The sequence below is a fragment of the Mauremys mutica genome, chromosome 5 (genome assembly GCF_020497125.1).
Source record: "Mauremys mutica isolate MM-2020 ecotype Southern chromosome 5, ASM2049712v1, whole genome shotgun sequence".
NCBI classification, from domain to species: domain Eukaryota; kingdom Metazoa; phylum Chordata; order Testudines; family Geoemydidae; genus Mauremys; species Mauremys mutica.
This window is the reverse complement of record NC_059076.1, coordinates 20550427-20572503: the sequence shown is the minus strand read 5'-3', so window position 1 is coordinate 20572503 and position 22077 is coordinate 20550427. Positions and strand designations below refer to the sequence as shown.

At 42.7% G+C, this 22077-nt stretch overlaps 1 protein-coding gene across 2 annotated transcripts in view; it reads right to left on the bottom strand.

Moving 5' to 3' along the window:
- The window catches only part of CFAP299 (cilia and flagella associated protein 299), a 407655-nt gene that overhangs the window by 245007 nt on the left and 140571 nt on the right, over positions 1–22077 (bottom strand). For both annotated transcript variants that reach the window (XM_045019968.1, XM_045019967.1), the window contains exon 3: positions 6365–6455. In XM_045019968.1, coding sequence (XP_044875903.1) covers positions 6365–6455 — 91 coding nt within the window. The remainder of the gene's footprint in view (positions 1–6364; positions 6456–22077) is intronic.

Here is a 22077-nt window from a genome sequence, read left to right as displayed (position 1 = left end):
CAATGTAGAATGGTTACATGGCCATGCTGATATGTTTAAGTATGTCACAACGCTTTAACACCACTGACCATCACTTGCAGACCCTAGATGGAATGGGAGGTATTAGTCTTGAGTAATTCTGCTCTCTTCTGCCTGCTTGATTGCAAAGGGTGGTTTGGGGCAATTTCTCACTGGCTCAGAGAGATATGAAAGTTTCCACTTGGTCACCTCCTGGTCAAAATGCAGGCCACTAAGGACTTGTGTGAAGTGACCTGGGCTTCGTGACACCCAGCTGTGTGTTTAATTATCATTGGAGCCAGGTCATGCAGTGACTGCGCTCCCCCAGCGCTTAGTTGGAGCTGTAGTAATTCCCATGGCCTGGACAGCCCCTGCATGAGGAAGAGAAGTGGACCTTAGACATATACCATATGCTGAGAAGATGAGGCAGGGAACTCATTTATGTAAGTTTTTCATCCACTAAGCAGCTCCAGAAATCCTGGCATGTAACTGACATTTGGGAGAAGTTTTAGCCTTGCAAAATAGGCAGTCATTTCTCTGGATACGTTGGTGTGCTCAGCAGACAGCTTACTTGGCCATACAGACCCAGTATCACCCAAAAGACCATGTATAATTTCAGCTGTATAGAGCCCTATTAATAATACCGGTGGAATGTGTAAGATCAATAGTTACATAGCTTCATAAAGAAATTCTTAAGGGCTAATCAAGTATTTGATAGAAAAAATGATAATGTCTTCTGTGTACATTTATGACCACAGCCAACAAGTTTATGTTCTATACCAACATTTCTGATGTATGCTTAAACAAAAGTGTATTAGGAAAACATTATGGATCTGACTTAAATCAACAAAATCCAGATGATACAGGCTGAAACAGCATGTTTAATTTACTCTGTTATATGTAGTTACACACTGGATAGCTTGAATAGTATTCACAGTTCCAGAAACTGGGTCCACAAATCATATCATTGCAGGGGGTATCTGAAACTGAGACCAGATGTCTCCATTTTGGTGGGACACTTTTTTTAGGGGCTGGATCACATTCTAGCTAACGTATTTAAGCCTATCATCTCATTATCCAGAGCGGTAATACCAGGGGAGTGCTTAAGGCCTATCTCATATTGCTGTGATGCTCCTGCTCTTCTCTCCATCCCATTGCTCTGTGTGTGGTGTATATGGCAAACTGTCTACAGAGCAGATGAGCAGAGAATGAAACCAAGTCAGCACAGAGGAGGTAGGATGGGCCCTGCAATACTGGAAAGAACCTGTAGTGTTGTTATTACAAGGAGTGGGCAAACCCAGAGCTTGAAAAAGCTACTTAAAATTTAAGGCTACTCACCAGGCCAAAATACACCAGTTCCCTGAACTACACCTCCTCCTGACTAGTCTTCTGATGGTTGAGTTCAACCTTCTGCTTGGGCCAGGAGACCCCAGTCTCCATCTGGCTCTTGAATTAATGCTATGCTCCACCCTACACTAAATCAATCAACACTCTCCCTCCCAATGAATAAATACCAGGAACCCTCTCACATCAAACCACTTGATACTGTTGCCCCCTACACAGACTACAAAGAGTCCTCTGCTGTAGCAGGAGCCCTTTTGCTACTCTCTTTGCTTTCAGAAGTCTGGCTAGGGTAGTAGGGGGATAAGGTTTCTCTCCTCCTAGACTAGAGGTCACAGACAGTATGAGGATCAGTCGTGGTGGATCCCATGACTCCCACCCTAACAGAGGACTCTTGTATTGGGGAGAGGGAGCCTCCCCACTGCGACCAGCCGCCCAAGCAGAGAGCACTGTCCAGGGAGAAGGCTCCTGCCACCCCAGCAGAAGATTATGTGGGAGGGAGGCACACAATCTTTCCACCCCCACATTGACAAAATCCTCTGCTTGGGTAAGGCAACTGGGGTACCCACAGTAACCACTGTTCCAAGGAGTGGGAGTGGCAGCTTCTCACATCAATGGTCAGCACTTCCCTCATCAGCTGTCTCATATGCGGCAATTACTAGATCCCATCTTTTTCCTCACACAAGCAGCCATCCTTCACACCTATCCACAGTTAACAGTGTTGGAGGCTATGGCTATGTTTTCACTGCAAAAAAAAAAGGGGGGGCGGGGTTTATATGGTACAACCCTATAACTCCCACTTGGGGTTCACTACAATGAACCACCTCATGGTAAAACTAGAGATAGGTATTTCTAGTTAGCTTACTCAGTGTAAACACACACATCTTTTTGCAGTGAAGACTTGGCTTTAGGAAGAATCAGTAAATCACTCACATTCGGGTCATGTCTGGAAGGTTCCTTCACAATCATAATTGCTCAAATTTGCTTTCTTTAGATGAAAGTTTAGATTCCATAGAAGGGGATGGCATGTTCCCAGGAAAGCTTCCTACTCGCTTTGGGGATGTGGACTTTCCAAACTCTTGGCAAACTGGTTTGGCTCAAACATAAGGCAAGTTCAACTTTTGATCCCATCTCAGAATGAACTAAAGAAAACCTTTCTGCAGGTTTGGAAACATTTGGGTAATGTTTTGCAGCTCAGTGAAGAATTGTGCACCTATGCACTAATTGTTTTAATGGAAACATAAGGCCAGATACTTCTGCCAGTGAAAACTGGCATTGCGTTGTAGACATCAGTGCAACCGGACTTCCATGGAGCTATGCCCATTCACCCATAGTAATGGCAAATAGTAATTGGCAGACTGGTTCAAATCATTTCTTTATTAGGTGAAACAGCCAATACCAAAAACTTCAGAGAAAGACACACAAAAAAATCTCCATAATTTTTTATGGGAAAATTCTTCTCTGATCATCCTCACATGAGTCAGCTTACACACATAAGATTCAACACTATTAGCAAGTCTAACTACAATGTTATATTCAGTCAGGAATTTATTCAGTCCTTTTCAAACCCAGTTATAGTTTAAGTCTATACCCTCCTGTGGTAATTAATTCTCAAGAGCTGTCTATATTTATTTCCAGCTTAAATTTAACTAGGCCTGTCATTAATTTTATCTAGTGACCCTCTTCCTTGTATTATAGGTTAGATTTTGAACAAAGACTTTCACATGAGCTTGCAAAACTCCTGCTTTATTACTGTTTTTATAAAAAGAAGATTCCAAGATGGGCACTTATCCTGTAACTTCTGAAGCACATTTTAAGGTAGCTGTTTCTCCCAGTGGACAAAAAGATACTGGGGCCACTGGTCTGCTGGATGATCTCAGGCAAGTCATGCCACTCTGTAAAATGGGGATGATGATATTGACCTCCTTTGTAAAGAACTTTGATGAAAAGAGCACTACAGATGAAAAGAGGTAGGAAATATTATTAACTACTGAATTCCTTTTATAATATTCAATGCCTCAAATAAATCTCTTAATTCTTCTCTTTTTCACACTAAATCATCCTATTTTTTTCCAATCTTTCATCATATGTAAATTGAGCCACACAGCTAACCATTTTTGTTGCCTTTTTCTGGACCTTTTCTGCTAGGAAATCCTTAAATACCACAAGAAACACTTTTCCCATGGTACTTCTCAACCAGCTGAAACCACAAGGTGTTTGAAGCCTCAGGAGAAAGCTTGCTCACATAGGTTTTAGAGCCACATTTTCAGCTACATTTCCTCTGCAAATTCTAGTGGCTAATTAGCTAGCCATAAAAAAGCAGATATGGATCCCAGAAATGCACAGGAGAAAAAAAAATAGATACACTTTTACTTTAGTTATGAGAGATGGAGGGGAAAAAAGAAAATACTGTATATATTTACCATTTGTCTGATCAGCTTCAAAAGCAACCAGAGTCAGGGAAGAAGATCAAAATCACTGCAACCCCTCTCAAAGCCAATGCTATTTTTGCAGTATTATTTTAACACAAGGACAGGGTATCTAGTGACACTGTGAGCACAGAATCAAATAACTCTCAATGTCCCACATAGGAGGGATGAAAAAGCATATGCAGCAGCAAAACCAGTGTCGTCTTTATTGTCTCATCAGTCCAGTTGTGCCATGAATAGTTAAGTGATGTGAACTCATTACAAGCAGATCTCACTCTCCTATATAACAAAGCTAGCAAACATGAATCAAGCCAAGTATGAAGGATCCTCTTCTCCTCAACTATATTCATATAGAATAGTATTACAGGAGCGCTGCCAGCTTTTCTGGTTCCCTAGGCGGCGGAAGGCCCCACCCCCGAAATGGCGCCCCCTACAGAGGCGGCAGAAGGTCCTGCCCCCGAAATACCGCCAACCACCGGGGCAGCTGAACATGCGGCCGAACATTCGGCCGCCGCCGCCCCCCAAATGTTAGTGACCTAGGCGACCGCCTAGGTCACCTAATGGGTTGCGCCGGCCCTGAGTATGTATCAGTCTAACAGATATTGCTACATGGTGACTATTGATAACTCATTACTTTGCAGTACTAACTCTGAAAACAGGCCTATACAAATTGTGAGAAAAACTGATAGTGTGACAAATCCAGCCCTGCTGTTACTCAGTTTGGTCCAATTTGCTGTAGCACAATGGATCTCAAACTTTATTTGTTTACACACCGTCTTCTTAAAAAACTGTTGTGAGGTAAATGCTCATGTACCATAGTCTGAGGATCCTTGCTTTGGTGAAAATCGCCAACGGCCTGTAAACTGCACTAAGACCCACAAGGTTTAGAGAATCTAGACAAGTTTCCAAATTTAGGGGATGGGGGAGGGAAGGGGTGTCTCTCCTGTTACCAAAACTTTGTCAATTCCTACTTACCTCTCTGCTGAACAATATTTTATTAGCGCCAGCATAACTACATATTGCATTTGTTTGCTTTTTTATAGATAAGGCTAGAGAGAGTAGAGGAAAAGAAAAAGAGGAGATTAAAGGAAATATATAGGCATCTTCTCTAACTTTTGTTGTCTCTTTGACAAAGGGAAAGAGATGGGAATGAGGGCCAGCAAAAAATATACGGTTAGAATAGAATTTAGAGACAGAAAAGTCCTATTCAATTTTCCAATCTGTCATCTGACATTACAGGATTGTTCCCCTGACAATATTCCAGAGTGCTCTATCTCATCTAGGATTCCACCAGTTCCCACAGTCTAACTAAATTACGGTTAGGAAATCTTTTGTGATATCTAGCATAAATTTCCCTTGCTCAGTTTCGTTCCATTATTTCTCATCATTCCTCTCGGAAACATTCTAATCAAGTCTTACATGCCTCTTTAGCTCAACCATTAATCTCAGATGTGTAATTTTATCAAGAGTTTTTGGAAAATCAAAATATATTATCATTTCCCTGATCTGCGAAGGCAATCGAATTGTCGAAGAATTCCAATGGGTAAGTTAAGCATGACCTAAGTTAAGCCCCAGTTCTGCAAACTTGTGCATTTTACATGAGTCAATGAGACTATTTATTTATTTTGATTTAAAAATATAAAAAGATGCCTATCCAAGGCTCTAGGCATCTTAACATCATTAATAATACAATAAAATCCCAGCAGTATTAGAGAAATAATTTCACGGGAACTCAGCCAGACAGCCACCTACAAAAACTCCTTTCTGCTTCTCCAGTGTTATGGGAAGCATACCCTCAGCCTTCTCCAAAATTCCTATCAAACAGATGTCTTTTGCAGCATGCCTGGAAGGTCACCAAATTCAATTTTTATGGACCAAATTGGGAGTCATATTCCAGAGTCCTGGAGCCCCTACAGAAAATGCCCTGCCAGTCACCTTCTCTCTTTTATGAGTGAGACCTGGTTTGGGCACTTCATTGGACTACAACTGTGGCAGTACGGCCCGGGTTGAGAGGCAATCCTTCAGGGAACGCTGGCCCCACGTCATATAAGGCTTTATAGGTCAAAACCAATACTAAATTCTCTTGGAGGCCAATGGGCAGTAGATTCCACAGCATTGGCGTAATGTCATCACAGAGTGATGCCCCGCTCAATAAGGGACCCACAGCATTCACGTGTGTGTAATGTTATGTGTGTGCTTAAGTAGCCACAAGATTGGTGCCGAAATCCTTAACAGGTATCCAAAATCAAAATGTATTTCTCTAGGTGTTCTCCTATTACATCCCTTTGTATGGTTTCCAAGATTCGCTCCACCAATACCATTAAATGTACCTTTCTGTAGATTCCTGGTTTGTCTTTTCATGCATTTTGTCAAAAACAGGCCTACAGTATCATTTGTCACTTTCCAGTCCTCAGGGAACCTCTCCCAAATAGACAGAACTTTTAAAATGCATTACTCGATGAAAACAATAGGTTGGCTATAAATTACACTAATAGATGTTTTCAGGAAAAATGCAACATGTGCTACAAGGTAAAGATGGTAGCTTTAGATATAATTTTTCAAACTATTTATTATTATAGGATCGCAAATGTACTCACAGCCATTTTCCCACTGCGGTTGGCTTCCTCCCTTTCTGCCAGTGCCTTCAGAAAATTATCCTTCAGTTCTTTTCCTGCACTAGATAATGTTCTAGAAAAACAAAAGAACGTGTATTAATTATTATTATTACAGTAGTAATCAGTGGTCAGAACCCCGTTCTGCTTGGTGCTGTCCAGATATAGATTAAAGTAGCAGTCCTGTTGTATTAATATTTATGGAATAAATGGGTCCAGAGAGTCAAAACTGTTTACACGACCCTGTCATTTTATAACACTAAACCGCCAAACAGGGTTCAGGTTTTTGAATACAGAGACCTCAGCCTGCTTAGTCCCATGGCAAACACACCATTAAAATATTTTAAAACTTTTCTTAATGGTACAGAAAAGGAGGGAAAACAGTTAAAGGATCCAAAACATGAAGTGTTAAGTAAGGCTTTCATTTTAACAATATCCCTTATTCCCTTTTGCTTTAGCTGTAGGGAGTTTTTATATGGAAAAAGACAACAGACAGTGCCCTAAAGAGCTTAATTTTTTGATTAAACCATTCAAAGCACCTTACATTCCTTACACAATAATTGTACATGTCATACCAATTTAAAAAATAATAATTCTTCATTACCCAATATATGCTGTGCAGAAAACCTTGATTTATGATACTTTCATTTGTGTGATTCCTAGTACATCAGGATTAATGAAAACCAATATGTTACACCTAGGCAAGGTGTGGCTAATGCCATACTTACATAAGCATATCAACTTTTGTTAGCCTGTAGGTGTAAATTTAAACATGGGCTACTCTACGCTTGACCTTTCAGTCAGCAACCTATCACACAAGGTACTGATCTGGTGCTCACCAAAGTCACTGGAAAGGCATTGGATTAGGATTATAGGGCGCAGAAACATGTTCTTTTATAAAGTGAAGGGAAGAACAGCATTAGCACATTTTATTCAGGTTCTTGATACTTCTGCTGGTTTTTCTACTTCTGTACTATCAGGAGCAGAAGCAGCTGGACATATGAACTTGGTTGACCATAATCATGCATTATGCCCATTCTGAATCTTGAAATGCTAACAGGAACAATGTCTCTTTTTGCTCCATAAAAAAAATGAAACAAATGGTGCAGAAACGTTACTAAATCCTAAAAATTACTTATTGCCTTTTGAGTCTTGAAGAGGTACCCCAGAAATTAGACAATAATTAGGAACGAGAGCCTGACACCAGATAAATAGAAACCCACACTGAACCTTTGACAAAACCTTCAACAAACAATTGCTGTTTTTGAACAGATTATACAAATTTTATGGGTCTGATCCAAAACCCCATGAAATCAATGAGATTTCTTCCATTGACTTACATTTGCTTTGGATGAGGCCTTACAGGAGAAAAGAACATGTCTGAATCATAACAGACTCTTAGGTCCATGCTCCCACACCCAACTGATGTAGGAACTAAAGAGATTTGTTCTGCTTTTCAACATTAAAACTGTGGTTGCTTATTGGAGTCTTCTCTGATAGGTTGCCAAAGGTCAAACAGTGCCCCCTAGTTCAGTGTAAGTCTGTAAACAAGACAATATTATAACTTTCTCCCACTGAAAATACTATCGATATGAATGTTTTAATAAAAGCAACTATATCTCTCAGTCTCAAGTATGTAGTGCACCATGTCAGGAAGGACCTCTTGTGTCAACTGCCTATTCCACAATGTTTCAAATAGAACAGTGTAATGAAGGAAAAATAAATGGGGCATCAAAACGTCCTTGTCCTGTCTAGTTGTTATTTCTAGCTTCCCAGACACTTATAATCCACGAGAAAAGTAAAGTTATCAACAGTAGATCAACATTTTAGATTTCAAATCATTTGAACCACTTTTCCAACAATTAAACCTTTAGAGCTTTTTATAACTATTTCTAAGTATGATATTATCTCTACAGCAGAACACACTAGCATATAGCAAGCCATATCTATGTCTGAAATCAAATAGCAGGAAAACAGGCAGATTAAAAGGACAAATTATCATGATCCCTCTATACCTAACTCATGGAACATTTAAAAAAGTAGGAGGCAGAATACCAAGGTGCCTCCAAAATGCACACATCCCCACTATCTTCCCACCATTGTGAACATAAATACAATAGGCAGTTATTACATCACCCTTTTTAAGCACCCAGAAAAATTAATATAATTATCTCAAATAGGCCCAACCTCTGATATGGTCAAATAGCAATTTCACATACATTTTCTCGGATTGACCATAATTTCAAACATGTGGGTCACAATTTGATTAAAAACTAGCCTACTCTATTTGGAGATACGTATTCCCATCTACACAATTGAAAAAAAAAAAAGACAGTTATTCAGAATTTTAGCAAGATCTGCAAACACCACCACACTATCACAGAATCAGAAAAAAGTAGGGCTGGGAGAGACCTCGAGAGATCATCTAGTTCATCCCCCTATGCTGAAGCAGGACCAAGTGTACATAGACCATCCTTGAGAGGTGTTTGTCTATCCTGTTTATAAAAACCTCTAATGATGAGGATTCCACAAACTCCCTTGGCAACCTATATGAGTACCTAACTATCCTCATTGTTAGAAAGCATTCCATAATATTTAAGCTAAATCATCTTTGCTGCAGATTAAGCCCATTACTTTTTGTCCTACCTTCAGCGAACATAGAGAACAATTGATCACTGTTCTCTTTATGACAGTCCTTTACATATCTGAAGACTTATCAGGTCCCCATCACCTCAGTCTTCTCTTCTTGAGACTAAATGTATTCAGTTGGTTTTTTTAAATCTTTCCTCACAGGTCAGATTTCTAAACCTTTTTTCATTTTTGTTGCTCGCCTCTGGACTATCTCCAATTTCTCTAAAGCTTAAAAATATGGCATCAAGAACTGGACACAATACTCCAGCTGAGGCCTCACCAGTGCCAAGTAGAGTGGAATATATCTCTCTCAGGTCTTATGTATGACACTCCTGTTAATACACCCCAGAATGACATTAGCCTTTTTTTCTTTTTTGCAACTGCGCTATATCGTTGGCTCATATTTGTGATCTGCTATAACCCCCAGATCCTTTTCGGCAGTACTACCACCTAGCCTGTTATTCCCCCATTGCATTTGATGTTTCTTTCCTAAGTGTAGTACTTTGCACTTGTCTTTATTGAATGTCATCCTGTTGATTTCAGACCAATTCTCCCATTTCTCAAGGTAATTTTGAATTCGAATCCTGTCTTCCAAAGTGCTGGCAATCCCTCCCAGCTTGTTGTCTACCACAAATTTTATAAACACCCTCTTCACTCCATTATCCAAGTCATTAATGAAAATATTGAATAGTACCAGACCCAGGACTGAACCCTGAGGGTCCCCACTAGGTACATCCTCCCGGTTTAATAGTGAATCATTGAGAACTACTCTTTGAGAATGGTTTTTCAACCAGATGTGCAGGCACCATATAGTAATTTCATCTAGATCACATTTCCCTAGTTTGCTTATGAGAATATCGTGTTGGACTGTGTCAAAAGCTTTACTAAAAATAAAAAGTCTACAGCTTTGCCCCTGTCTACTACAGAAACCCTGTCAAAGGCGGAAATTAGGTTTGCTTGGCAAGACTTGTTCCTGACAAATCCATGTTGGCTATTATTTATCACCATTATACTCTAGGTGCTTACAAACTGATTGTTTAATAATTTATTCCAATATCTTTCCAGGTCTCAGAGTTAGACTGACTGGTCTATAATTTCCCAGGTCTTTGTTCCCCCTTTTAAAGACAGATACTATGTTTGCCCTTCTCCAGTTCTCTGGGACCTCATCTATCCGCCATGAAAATCGCTCATGTTCTGAGCTTAGCTAATTCCTTATGTACCCTATGGTGAATTTTGTCAGGCCCTGCTGACTTGAAAACATCTAACTTGTCTGAACATTCTTTAACCTGTTCTTTCTTTATTCTGATTTGTGTTCCTTCCTGCTTGTTGTTGATATTAATTGTGTAAAGCATCTGGTCACAATTAATTTTTTTTTAGTGAAAACTGAAGCAAGATAGGCATTAAACACCTCAGCCTTCTTGGTGTTGTCCGTTATTAGCTCTCATTCCCTGCTAACTAGTGGACCCACACTTTTCTTCCCCTTCCTCTTAATGCATCTTCTTATTTCTTTTTATGTCCCTAGCTAGGTATAACTCGTGTTCCTTAGCCTTTCTGATTTTGTCCCTACATGCTTGTGCTATTCTTTTGTATTCATCCTTCGCAATTTATCCATGTTCCAACTTTTTGTAGGATACCTTTTTGATTTTCAAGTAATTAAAGAGTTCCTAATGTAGCCATGCTGGCCTCTTACTATTACTATACTATTCTTATTATTATTATACAAGACTATTATTGTCTTGTCTTCACATCAGGATAATTTGCTGTAGTGCCTTTAATATTGTCTCTTTGAGAAACTGCCAGCTGTCCTGAACTCCTTTTTCCATTAGGATTTTCTTCCCATGGGACCTTAGTCATGAGGTCTAGGAGTTTGTTAAACTCCACTGTCCTTATACTGGCACTCTCACTCCTTCCTTTTCTGAGAATCATGAAGACTAAAATTTCATGATCACTTTCACCCAAGTTGCCTTCCACCTTCAGAGCCACAACCAATTCCTCCCTGTTAGTTAGAATCAAGTCTAAAATGTCTGCTCTCTTGGTTACTTCCTCCACCTTCTGAAACAAGTTGTTGTTCCCAACACATCTGAAGAACTTATTGGACATTTTGTGTTTTGCTGTATGACTTTTCCAACAGATATCAGGGTAGTAAGCCTCTCATTACTACCAGGTCTTGTGTTTTGGATATTTCTGTTATTTCTCTAGAAATGGCTCAAGCATCACCGTCTCCTGCTTTAGTGGTTTACAGTAGACCCCTACCCTTTTCCTCCCACATTTATCTTTACCCAGAGACTAAGACCCACAAGAAATAAAATAAAAAATTACAATGTGGGCAAACAAAATACGAGGAATGTAACACATCACGGTTCAGATTAGACAGACCCAAGACTCCTTGGAGGAGTGCTTGATAATAGCTAACTCATTCCAGTAACACAGGAGAAAAGGTAAACAATGACTTTAAACTGAAATTACAACTGCTCCTATATCTATGAATGTGCCAAACACGTACTCGTTTGGAGCCAAATCTGTAAAGATCACCCAGCTTAGTCAATCAAATATCCCAACGAACTTTGGGAAAGTCAGGGTATGTCTACACTACGGGATTATTCCGAATTTACATAAACCGGTTTAGCAAAACAGATTGTATAAAATCGAGTGCGCGCGGCCACACTAAACACATTAAATCGGTGGTGTGCGTCCACGGTCCGAGGCTAGCATCGATTTCTGGAGCGTTGTACTGTGGGTAGCTATTCCGTAGCTTTCCCATAGTTCCCGCAGCCTCCCCCGCCCCTTGGAATTTCTGGGTTGAGATCCCAGTGCCTGATGGGGCAAAAATCATTGTCGCGGGTGGTTCTGGGTAAATGTCGTCAGTCACTGCTTCCTCTGGGAAAGCAACGGCAGACAAGCTTTTCGCGGCTTTTTTCCCTGGATTGCCCTGGCAGATGCCATAGCATGGCAATCATGGAGCTTGTTTTGCCTTTTGTGACTGTCACCGTATGTGTACTAGATGCCGCTCACAGAGGCAATTCAGCAGCGCTACACAGCAGCATGCATTTGCTTTTGCATGACAGCAGAGATGGTTACTAGCCATACTGTACCATCTACCATGCCATAAATTGGCAAAAAGATGATCATGGTTACCAGTCCTTTTGCACTGCACCTTCTGCTACTGTCATAAGTGCCCCTGGCTGAGATCAGCCGGGGGCGCAAAAGCCAAAATTGGGAATGACTCCCTGAGTCAATTCCTCCTTTTTGGTATCTAAAAATAGAATCAGTCCTGCCTAGAATATGGGTAAAGTGTACTATAGAACCAGTGTATCATAGAACCAGAGAGCACAGCTGCTCTGTGTCAGATCCTGCAGAAATGATGAGCTGTATGCTATTCACAGAGGGTGCTCCTGCAACAACCCCACCTGTTGATTCCATTCTCCCCCAGCCTTCCTGGGCTACTGTAGCAGTGTCCCCCCACTTGTGTGATGAAGTAATAAAGAATGCAGGACTTGTTAGTGAGAAATGAGTGGAAGGCAGCCTCCAGCTGCTATGATAGCCCAGACAGGACATTAAGCAGTGTGGGGGAGAGGAGCCCAGCATCCCGCTGCTAGTCCAGGGACAATTGAATCTTTTCTTTACACATGAAGGGCAGGGGCTGATGGAGCTCAGCCCCCTATTGCTATGATGAAGACCGTTACCAGCCATACTGCACCATCTACCAGGAAAAATTAGGAGTTTTTTACACAGGCACCCTTGATCGACCTCACTGATGCTAGTCAGCATGGTTACCAGTCCTTTTGCACTACAACATCTGCCAAAAGGCTGATGTTGACGCTGGATATCAGCTATATTGTACCATCAGCCACCCATGGTGTGGGGGGGAGCGAGGATGTTGGTGTTGACTGCTGCAGCATCGCGTCTATCTGCAGCATTCAGTAAAGATAGGGTGCCATGTAAAAGAGTCAAGAGAGGATTGTTTTCCCTTTCACTTCTGGGGGCGGGTGGGGGGGTGCGTAAATTGCTGAGCTATGCCCTGAACCACCGCGGACACTGTGTTTGACCCTAGAAGCATTTGGAGCTCAGCCAAGAATGCAAATGCTTTTCGGAGACTGCAGGACCTGTGGGATAGCTTGAGTCCTCCAGTCCCCGCTCCCTCCCTCCATGAGCGTCCATTTGATTCTTTGGCATTCCGTTAGGCTTGTCACGCAGCAGTGCGCTGAGTCCCTCTGCTATGGCGTCTGTCTGGAAATTTTTTAAAAATGATTTTGAATTTTGTCTTCTGTAACAGAGCGCTGATAGAACAGATTTGCCTGCCCTTACAGCGATCACATCCGCATGGTCCATGCTGGAGGTCTTTCTTTATTTTGATTTTTAACTGCATCGCCACCCGTGCTGATCGGAGCTCCACGCTGGGCAAACAGGAAATATTCAAAAGTTCGCGGGGCTTTTCCTGTCTACCTGGCCACTGCATCCAAGTTCAGATTGCTGTCCAGAGCGGTCAGTGGTGCACTGTGGGATACCACCCGGAGGCCAATACCGTCGATTTGCGGCCACACTAACCCTAATCCGATATGGCAATTCCGATATTAGCGCTACTCCTCTCGTTAGGGAGGAGTACAGAAATCGATTTAAAGAGCCCTTTATATCGATATAAAGGGCCTCTTAGTGTGGACGGTTGTGGCGTTAAATCGGTTTAATGCTCCTAAAACCGGTTTAAACGCATAGTGTAGACCAGGCCTCAGATTTGGGTATCCATATACCTATTGGCAAATAAGGGAAACAAGTAGCATCTATCTGACTGTGTATTCTGCATGATATATCCATGTGTTTGTCGCATTATCAGCTGAGTGCTGATCAGGGCCGCCCAGAGGATTCCGGGGGCCCGGGGTCTTCGGCAGCGGGGGGCCCTTCCGTTCTGGGACCCGCCGCCGAAGTGCCCCGAAGACCCACGGCGGGGGCCTCCCCACCGCCGAATTACCACCGAAGCGGGACCCGCCGCCGAAGTGCAGCCCGGTCTTCGGCGGTAATTCTGCAGCGGGGGATTCCCCGCCGCGGGTCTTCGGGGCACTTTGGCAGCGGGTCCCGGAACGGAAGGGCCCCCCGCCGCCGAATTACCGCCGAAGACCAAGCTGAACTTCGGCAGCGGGTCCCGCTCCGTCTTCGGTGGTAATTCGCCAGCGGGGGGTCCTTCCGCCCCGGAGTGGAAGGACCCCCCGCCGGCGAAGACCGGGAGCGAAGAAGCTCCTGCACCCGGCCCCGCAAGAGTTTTCCGGGCCCCCCGGAGCAAGTGAAGGACCCTGCTCCAGGGGCCCCGAAAAACTCTGGTGGGGGCCCCTGTGGGGCTCGGGGCCTGGGGCAAATTGCCCCTCTTGCCCCCCCCCCCTGGGCAGCCCTGGTGCTGATATGATACTGATATGTTTGCCTCATCTTTTACTGACACTGAAGCATGGTTAACTTACTAGTATGAATATTACAGAATGTAATTTGTATAAAATGATGTCTGATTTTGTTACTGCTATTGATACATATTGCAGCTTAGCCTTGTGCTTAAAACTGCAATGTTTCTCACTGCAGGCAGAAAGTACAGTTTCTAGAATTCTGCATTTGCTTTTGGACTAAGCTCCAGGCAGCAGAAACAATATGTTACTGCTAAATAGAGCCCTGGCCTTGCAGTGTACAAGGCCCATGCTGGATCCAACAGACATCAGCACCCACGAGGAACAGAGCAGCCCATACTAATCTGCACCTTAATAAGACAGAAACAGCTTCCAGACACTGAGCAGCAAAGTTTTAGCAGGACTGCTGCTAGGAAATCTGGTAGGAAAAGGCTGTACTGAGGGTATTTGCCACCTTAAAATGTTTATTGCAAGGGAGTGTCATTGTCAGTTGATATCCATCTGGACTATCAAGGCCACTGTGTCATAACACGAGCAATAAAAGTTGTAGTTACATAAGTGTAAAGTTACAATAAGTTACTAAGGCTCAGGCTCAGTGTTCATGCCAAGAAGAGAGATTCACTCTCTGAAGAGGGTCCTTGAGCAGTCTAGCATCCCATAGTGACTAGAACCCATCAGACTGCAAAGCCTACTTCAAATCAATGGATACATTTTTTTAAAATAAATTAATAATCTGTGTCACTTTACCTGAATAACAATCTCATAGTACCCGCACTGCTGCAAAAGCTGTAAAATAACTATTCAAGGACCTATGAGCATATAGAAATACTGCACCAAATTCCTGCATGTAATCTTATGTAGGACACCATTGACCCAAGTACCTCTACTCATTTACTTGGTTTGAGCTAAACAAGCCAGTCACATAGATTAAATTAAGGGTGCCCAAGCAGGGGTTTGCACTGATTTAATTAAATTGGCTTAGAAATTAGGTTAAGTTAAAATGGTGCAATTTTCTCATGTAGATAAGGCTTTGCATGCATTATGAGTATTTTGCACACTCTTTAGAGTTATTTGATATAAGCCACTGCTAAAGACAGGAGCAGGTCGTTTTTTTCCCCCTGGCACAGGAACTTTTACATTCTTAGAGTTGTGTTACTATCATTTCAGAGAAAAGATCAAGCACATTCCACGCCGAAAAAGCTCCCTCGCACATAAACAGGCTGAAGACCTGGGGTGTGACTAGTTTGGAATTCATCAAGGCTACAGAAACGTTTGTGCCATCTTCCTGCTGGGCAATGCCAGCAAGTTCCCAAGGATGGGAGGAGTGAAGGGAGGGAAAAGAGCTTGTGGTGAGGAATTCTGCGGCCTCCACCGTGCACGGCTCCTATTCAACTAGGTTTATTTAACACTCGGTGACCTGAAAAACCTTGTTTAAATAAATACCCCAAAAAAGTTATTTCCTCAAAAAGCTGGAGGACGTTCCTTAAAAAGCTGCAGGGTTACAAATGCGTATACCTGTGTGTAAATACGCCACTGCACGGAATCATGCAGTTTGCCACTGCCCTTGAAAAATAGAGGAGAAGTAATGTCAATAAGCTAAAAATCAAAAACTGTGTTTAATTATTAGCCTGCAAGTTAGGTGTGTAATTATAGCATAACACAAGTAACCCTAACATGCAATGTGCTTATCACTCCCCACTTCGAACCACTCCTGCCATTCATTTCAAGCCTCAATATACACGTTGAAGAGTGTTTTACAATGCAGCCACTTTTTATGGCATTATCATTGTGAAAGGCAGCCTCTGAAGAGAATTACCAAGTGCGCACATGGCTAAGTGTCAAATGAGTGGCAATTTTTTTTTCAGCTGAATACAGCATTGTTTGTTTGCTTTTTAAAAAAAACATCTGCATGGCTATTGATCCCTGTGTTGCAAAGGAAGAGTAAAGAACTGAAAACACGTTCAGGAAAGTCTGTCCGGAGAGATAATGTGGTTTGATTATGTTTCTTCACACTGGGCCTGATTCAGTGTCCATTGACTTCAGAGGTACCAGATCAACCTTGTTGTGCCTGACCCCAATTCTCCCCTTGTGCCCTCTCATCCCTCCTTGTGCACCGATAGACATAATCTTGCCAGGACTATTTATTCTTCCTTCAATTTTCTAGGCATTTAGAGCCTGCCCCATAGTCATTCCAGAACTACATTTAAACACAGTTCATGTAAGCAGGGTTCTAAGTATGATTATTTCTATTACAAGGGCAGAGTCAGGAACTGAACTCCAACCTCTTCAGTTCTAGCTCACTGCCTTGAACACAACACCAACCTTCCTCTCAACTCAACTAATATTGTTCCCTTGAACAGAACAGAGAAAGCGATGAACCGTGATCTAACTTATTTAACCAAGCTGTGCTATAGGAGTGCTGTGGTTTATACCATACTTTGGTTGAATGGTTTTTAAGATGATACTATTAGCAACCTTCTAGCAAATGCTCTGCAACTATAGTTCTTGAATTAACATGGCCCTGTTTATTTCTTCTTCTATCACAAACACATATGAAAAGTTTTTCCTGTGCAAACAGAAATGAGAGAGGGGAAAGCATTAGTAGCATTAGCATCCCCGCTGCAAAGCCCTTCACTGTGGACAGTGCTTAAATTAAATAATGCAGCTTAGAGAAAATAACAGGCATACTCTTCAGCAGGAGCTGAATTGGGAAAGTAGAACCCTATGGGGGGCGGAAGTCCTGCCTTTTCCTTCCTCTCCTTTTTTTCTGGTCAGCAAACTTTCCCCTTTCTATTTTCATTTTCTTTTAACCGTCCAACCCCTTTAGCTGGCACAATGTACATTAGAAGACAGGAAAGGGCCGATGATCTGTGAAGACAGGAAAGTTTAGGAGGTGGCTCTTCCTGAGACTCAAGGTGCTGACATTCAGAGATGTTAACAACAAATTTGGGGGTGGGGGTTGTCTTTATTTCCATAAATACATTTCTTGTTTGACAATACTTCATGTTGCTATTAGGACACCATCAGCTCTCATGCAAACCCACTCTTAGTGTAACACTGTGTCCATACTTCTTTTTCATCCTTATTCGGGTGGGGGGAACCCACATCTTTTCAGGTTTCCAGTTTAGAAGTCTTTTTCCTGTACCTCCTGATGGGTGCTGATTCAGTCTTCAACTACTGGGATGTTTATATATAAAGAGAAGAAAGAGTTCTTTTTGAACTAGGTTAGTATTCCTTGATTCTTATTTTGATTGGGCCAAGTTGCCTTTTTCATTTTGTTATCGTTCCCTGGGGTTTCATTTACTTGATTTTCTTACCTCTTATACCATATGGGTTTTTTTAAAAAATAGCAGTGAAGTCACAGTTGGAAATGGAGCAACTCAGTTTTGGTTTTAGAAAGCCTGTGGACCTAGAGAATATTTTTTTTTATCAAATTGAGATAATGAGAAGAGCACCTAACGGTCCCACTGTTGTTTTTAAACGTAGACAATATGTTGCAGCTCAGTAGACAGTCTGGCTAGTGTGCATATTCTCATATGTTGTTAGAAAGCAGCTGTGGCTCATTTACATACACCTGCTACATAACTAACAGACTTTAACTCCCTTCTCTGCTGCAGACTGTGTTTGTGACCTTAGGCAAATCAAAGGAAGGTAGGAGCCTTGTATCGGGGCAGTCACCCTGCTCTGGTGGAGGAAGGCTGGGCTGATTGGGGAAGCAGCCACAGCTGGGGCCATGCCCCAATCAGGCCACACCTGGCCCTGTTATAAGGGCTCAGGCTCTCTCTAGCGGTGGAGGGAGAAGGACCTGGCTGCCAGGGAGCACAGGGTAGCAGGAGTAGAGCAGTGCTGAGGAAAGGCAAGAGGAGCTGGGGAGCTCCAGGCTGGCAAATCCTCAGGCTGTGGGCCTTGCTAAAGGCCAAAGCTGGTACTGGGGTTGCAGAGGTGAAGCCTGGGGTTAGGCAGAGGCAGCTGGTCTGGCCCCCGGCCAATGATGAGTGGCCTTTACAGACTGCAGTTGCCCCAGTGAGGGGGCTAGATGATGACTGGCAGTAGCCACTGAGGCAAGGTGGGTTTAGAGGGTTGGGGGTTCCCCTGGGAGGGGAGACCCAGCATGTGGGGGTGCTGCAGTGGGCAGAACCCAAGGGTAAGGGGGCACTGGGGTCCAGGAGGCACATGGGGGCCTGAGGCAGGTGAGACACTGGCCAGCAGAGGGTGTGCTGAAATTGGAGTTGAGCTAATTCCCAGGACAACCAGCAGGAGGTGCTGCGTCGGTGACTCTTCGCTCCGTTACAAGCCTAAATACCTTTGTGGAGCTGGATCTTAGTCTTTTCTGCTTCAGATCCCTAACTTTAAAATAGTACTTCACAAGCTCAGAAGGGGTGGTAGAAGAAGGATAAATAGATTTAAAAGACTGTGAGATGCTCAGATCCTGTGGAAAAGGGGGCCATATAAAAAGTAGTGATCCTCTGGTTTGTGCTCCATTATTTGAATTGTGAATTTGAAAAAAAAAATCTATTTCTCAGTGTCATGTAGTTACGGTGACTAGACAGCACGTATGAAAAATTGGGACAGAGTGTGGGGGGTAATAGGTGCCCATATAAGAAAAAGTCCCAAATATCGGGACTGTCCCTATAAAAGCGAGACATCTGGTCACCCTATGTGTAGTGTCTTCTGCAGCTCCACAAAATGCTGCTCACCTCCACAGCAAGTTATTATCCATAGTGAGATTTAGCCTGTGGCTCTGCAGCCACAGATAGCTCAGTCAGAATCTCCGAGTGGTTCTTGAAATGTACGAGTTTGAGCAGCACTGCTCATGCTATACCTGGTCTCTGGCAGAACAAAGAGTCTAAATTTGCCTGACACATGTGAAACATGCATGGGGCTGCTGAAACTAAGACCGGGATTGCCACAAACTATCCCAGCACCCAGAAAAAAGGGGAAAAGAAGAAAGTCTCCATTTGACCAGCTACAATGTGATGAGGTGGGGAGAAAAAGGAGAAGGTATGTTGGTGGGCAGAGATACAGGAAGTAATCCTGGTGCCGGGGCTGGACACCATTGCATTGTGCTATTTTTTGTCATGATACTGTAACAATAGACAATGGCATTAAGTTGGAATGATGCCTTGTGATTACATTGTGACTACGTTAGTTGATAAAACATCGAGGTTAAGAATCTCTCATCTAAATCAAGCTCAACGGCATCAGGTTGATTTAAACAGAATGATGAACAGGAGGGAAAATGTTAATGTCCTGCAAACATTGGGCCAAATCCTTTCCTCAGAGACCCAATCCTGCCCTCCATACTCAAGCAAAGCTCCCACTGAAATTAGATTATGGAGGGCAAGACTGGAGCCCAGATATTCATGAGAGGCCCTCACTGAAATCTACACATATATCCAGTGGCAGAGTTTGGACCATTATGTAAAAAATGTTACTACTGCATTTGAAAGAAAAGTGCTATATTCTCAAATAAGCATTGTGAGGGGTAGATTGAAGGGGATTTCTAATTTGTTTCAGATTTGTCAAATACGGGTCTTCTGCTGTATCATCCACTCTGGTATGACACAATAAGCAGCTCTGGAATGAACTGGAGCCTAAAATCATCTTTTATTTAAATTTTCTCTGTATAGTGTATTCTTTAAAAGGTTTTATTTAATATTCTTTTATCTTAAAAAATGCTGTGGAGGGAGTGGGGGAGAGTACTTTTCTCCCTAGAAAGACCACATTCCCCAGCTCTTTCAAAGCTATTGTGAAGACATCAGCAAAGTGCATGCTGTCACACTGAGAAGGACTGCATGGGTTGCGAGAGCTGTGCTATTTGCAGATAAGAAACAAAAACAGCATTCAAAGGCCTGGTCTACACTAAGAAGGGGGTTCGAATTAGGGTACGCAAATTCAGCTACGTGAATAGCGTAGCTGAATTCGAAGTACCCTAATTCGAACAACTCACCCGTCCACACGCGGCGGGGTCGAACTCCGCAGCTCCCCCGTCGACTCCGCCAACTCCTTCTGCTGAGGTGGAGTACCGGAGTCGACCGCGGCGCTTCCGGAGTTCGAACTATCGCGTCTAGATCAGACACGATAGTTCGAACTCCAAAAAGTCGAACTCTCCGCGTCGAACCGGCAGGTAAGTGTAGACATACCCAAAGTGTACTGAAATGCCCCCTTTCAGTATCTTGTTTATTAGGGGCATCCAGGTCTTGATCCTAAACCCACTTAGGGTGACCAGACAGCAAGTGTGAAAAATCGAGACAGGTGGGGGGGGGGGTAATAGGAGCCTATATAAGAAAAAGACCCCAAAATTGGGACTGTCCCTATAAAAATCAGTGGGTTTAGGGTGACCAGATGTCCTAAAATGAATGAAAAGGCTCAATGATTTCAATCAGGCTCTCAAGATATAGCTTTACGTTTCAGGGCCGCCGGGGGGGGGGGGCAAGGAGAGTTTTCCGGGGCCACTGGAGCAGGGTCCTTCACTCGCTCCGGGGGCCCCAGAAAACTCTCGCGGGGCCCAGGCCCCCGGAGCTACTTCCGCTCCGGGTCTTCGGCAGCGGGAGGTCCTTCCGCTCCAGGACCCGCCGACGAAGTTCCCCGAAGACCTGCGGCGGGGGGTCCTTCCACCCCGGGACCCGCCGCCGAAGTGCCGGGTCTTCGGCAGCAATTCGGCGGCGGGGGACCCTGAATCCTCTGGGCGGCCCTGTTCCGTTTACAGTAAGGAGTAATAGTAATACCCATCTTTCTGATGGAAGAATGGGCCCAATATCTGTTGGTCACTTTCTGAAATTTTTAAAGCTGAATCCTATCCCCATTAAAGCTAACTAACTGAACTCCTACCCCCCGCACTGAACTCCTACCTGCAAGATTATGTTTGTGGTATGTGGTTATGAATATGTAGAAGAGCTGTATGCATATACAGTATATTTCTATTTTGCTAAATGTACCATTTCAAATCAATTTACATTATGTGGCTGTTACAAATTACCTATCCTTTATCAAAAGTAATTGGATTAGGAAGTTATTTTTAAAAAAAGTTTAAAACTCTTAGCCATTTTGACATGTATTCAGTTGAGAAATCTGCTATAAAAAAATTTGATTGCTACTTACATAATCTAATGTACAGGAAATACCTTTGTAAGGACCTTAATACCACATATTTTATTGTTTAATGAAATGAACAAGTAATTCTAAAAACTACACTTACTACATGATATTCAAAACTCCATGGAGTAAATGATTTTTTAAAAAATATTATGGTTGCTTATACCCTTCACTTGAACAGTTTCCATGGTTATCCCAGCTTTGGCTTGCACTGAGGAACCCACACCTGACAAAACATTGGCACCGTTATTTCAAACAGTTAACAGAGAGCTACCAGCAACATGGCTCTGTCAATTATCCAACATTCACAACCTTTAAAAAAAAGAAAGTTCCTTTATCAGCTCAGGGCTAAGTTCATAAAAACCGCTGTTGCCAGCTTTAAAAAAAAGTATTTGAGAGTGTTGCCTAATGTGGTTAACATAGTTTGCAATATATCAAGAGGTGACTTTGTCCTGAAGATTATACTTTTTGGATTAAAGATAAAGAACACTATTTGCAGTCCTTCCTCAAGCAAAACTCCTATTGACTTCAGTGGGAGATATATGTTGAGAAAAGACAGTGAAGGGATACAGTGTGTTTATTTTCACCTAG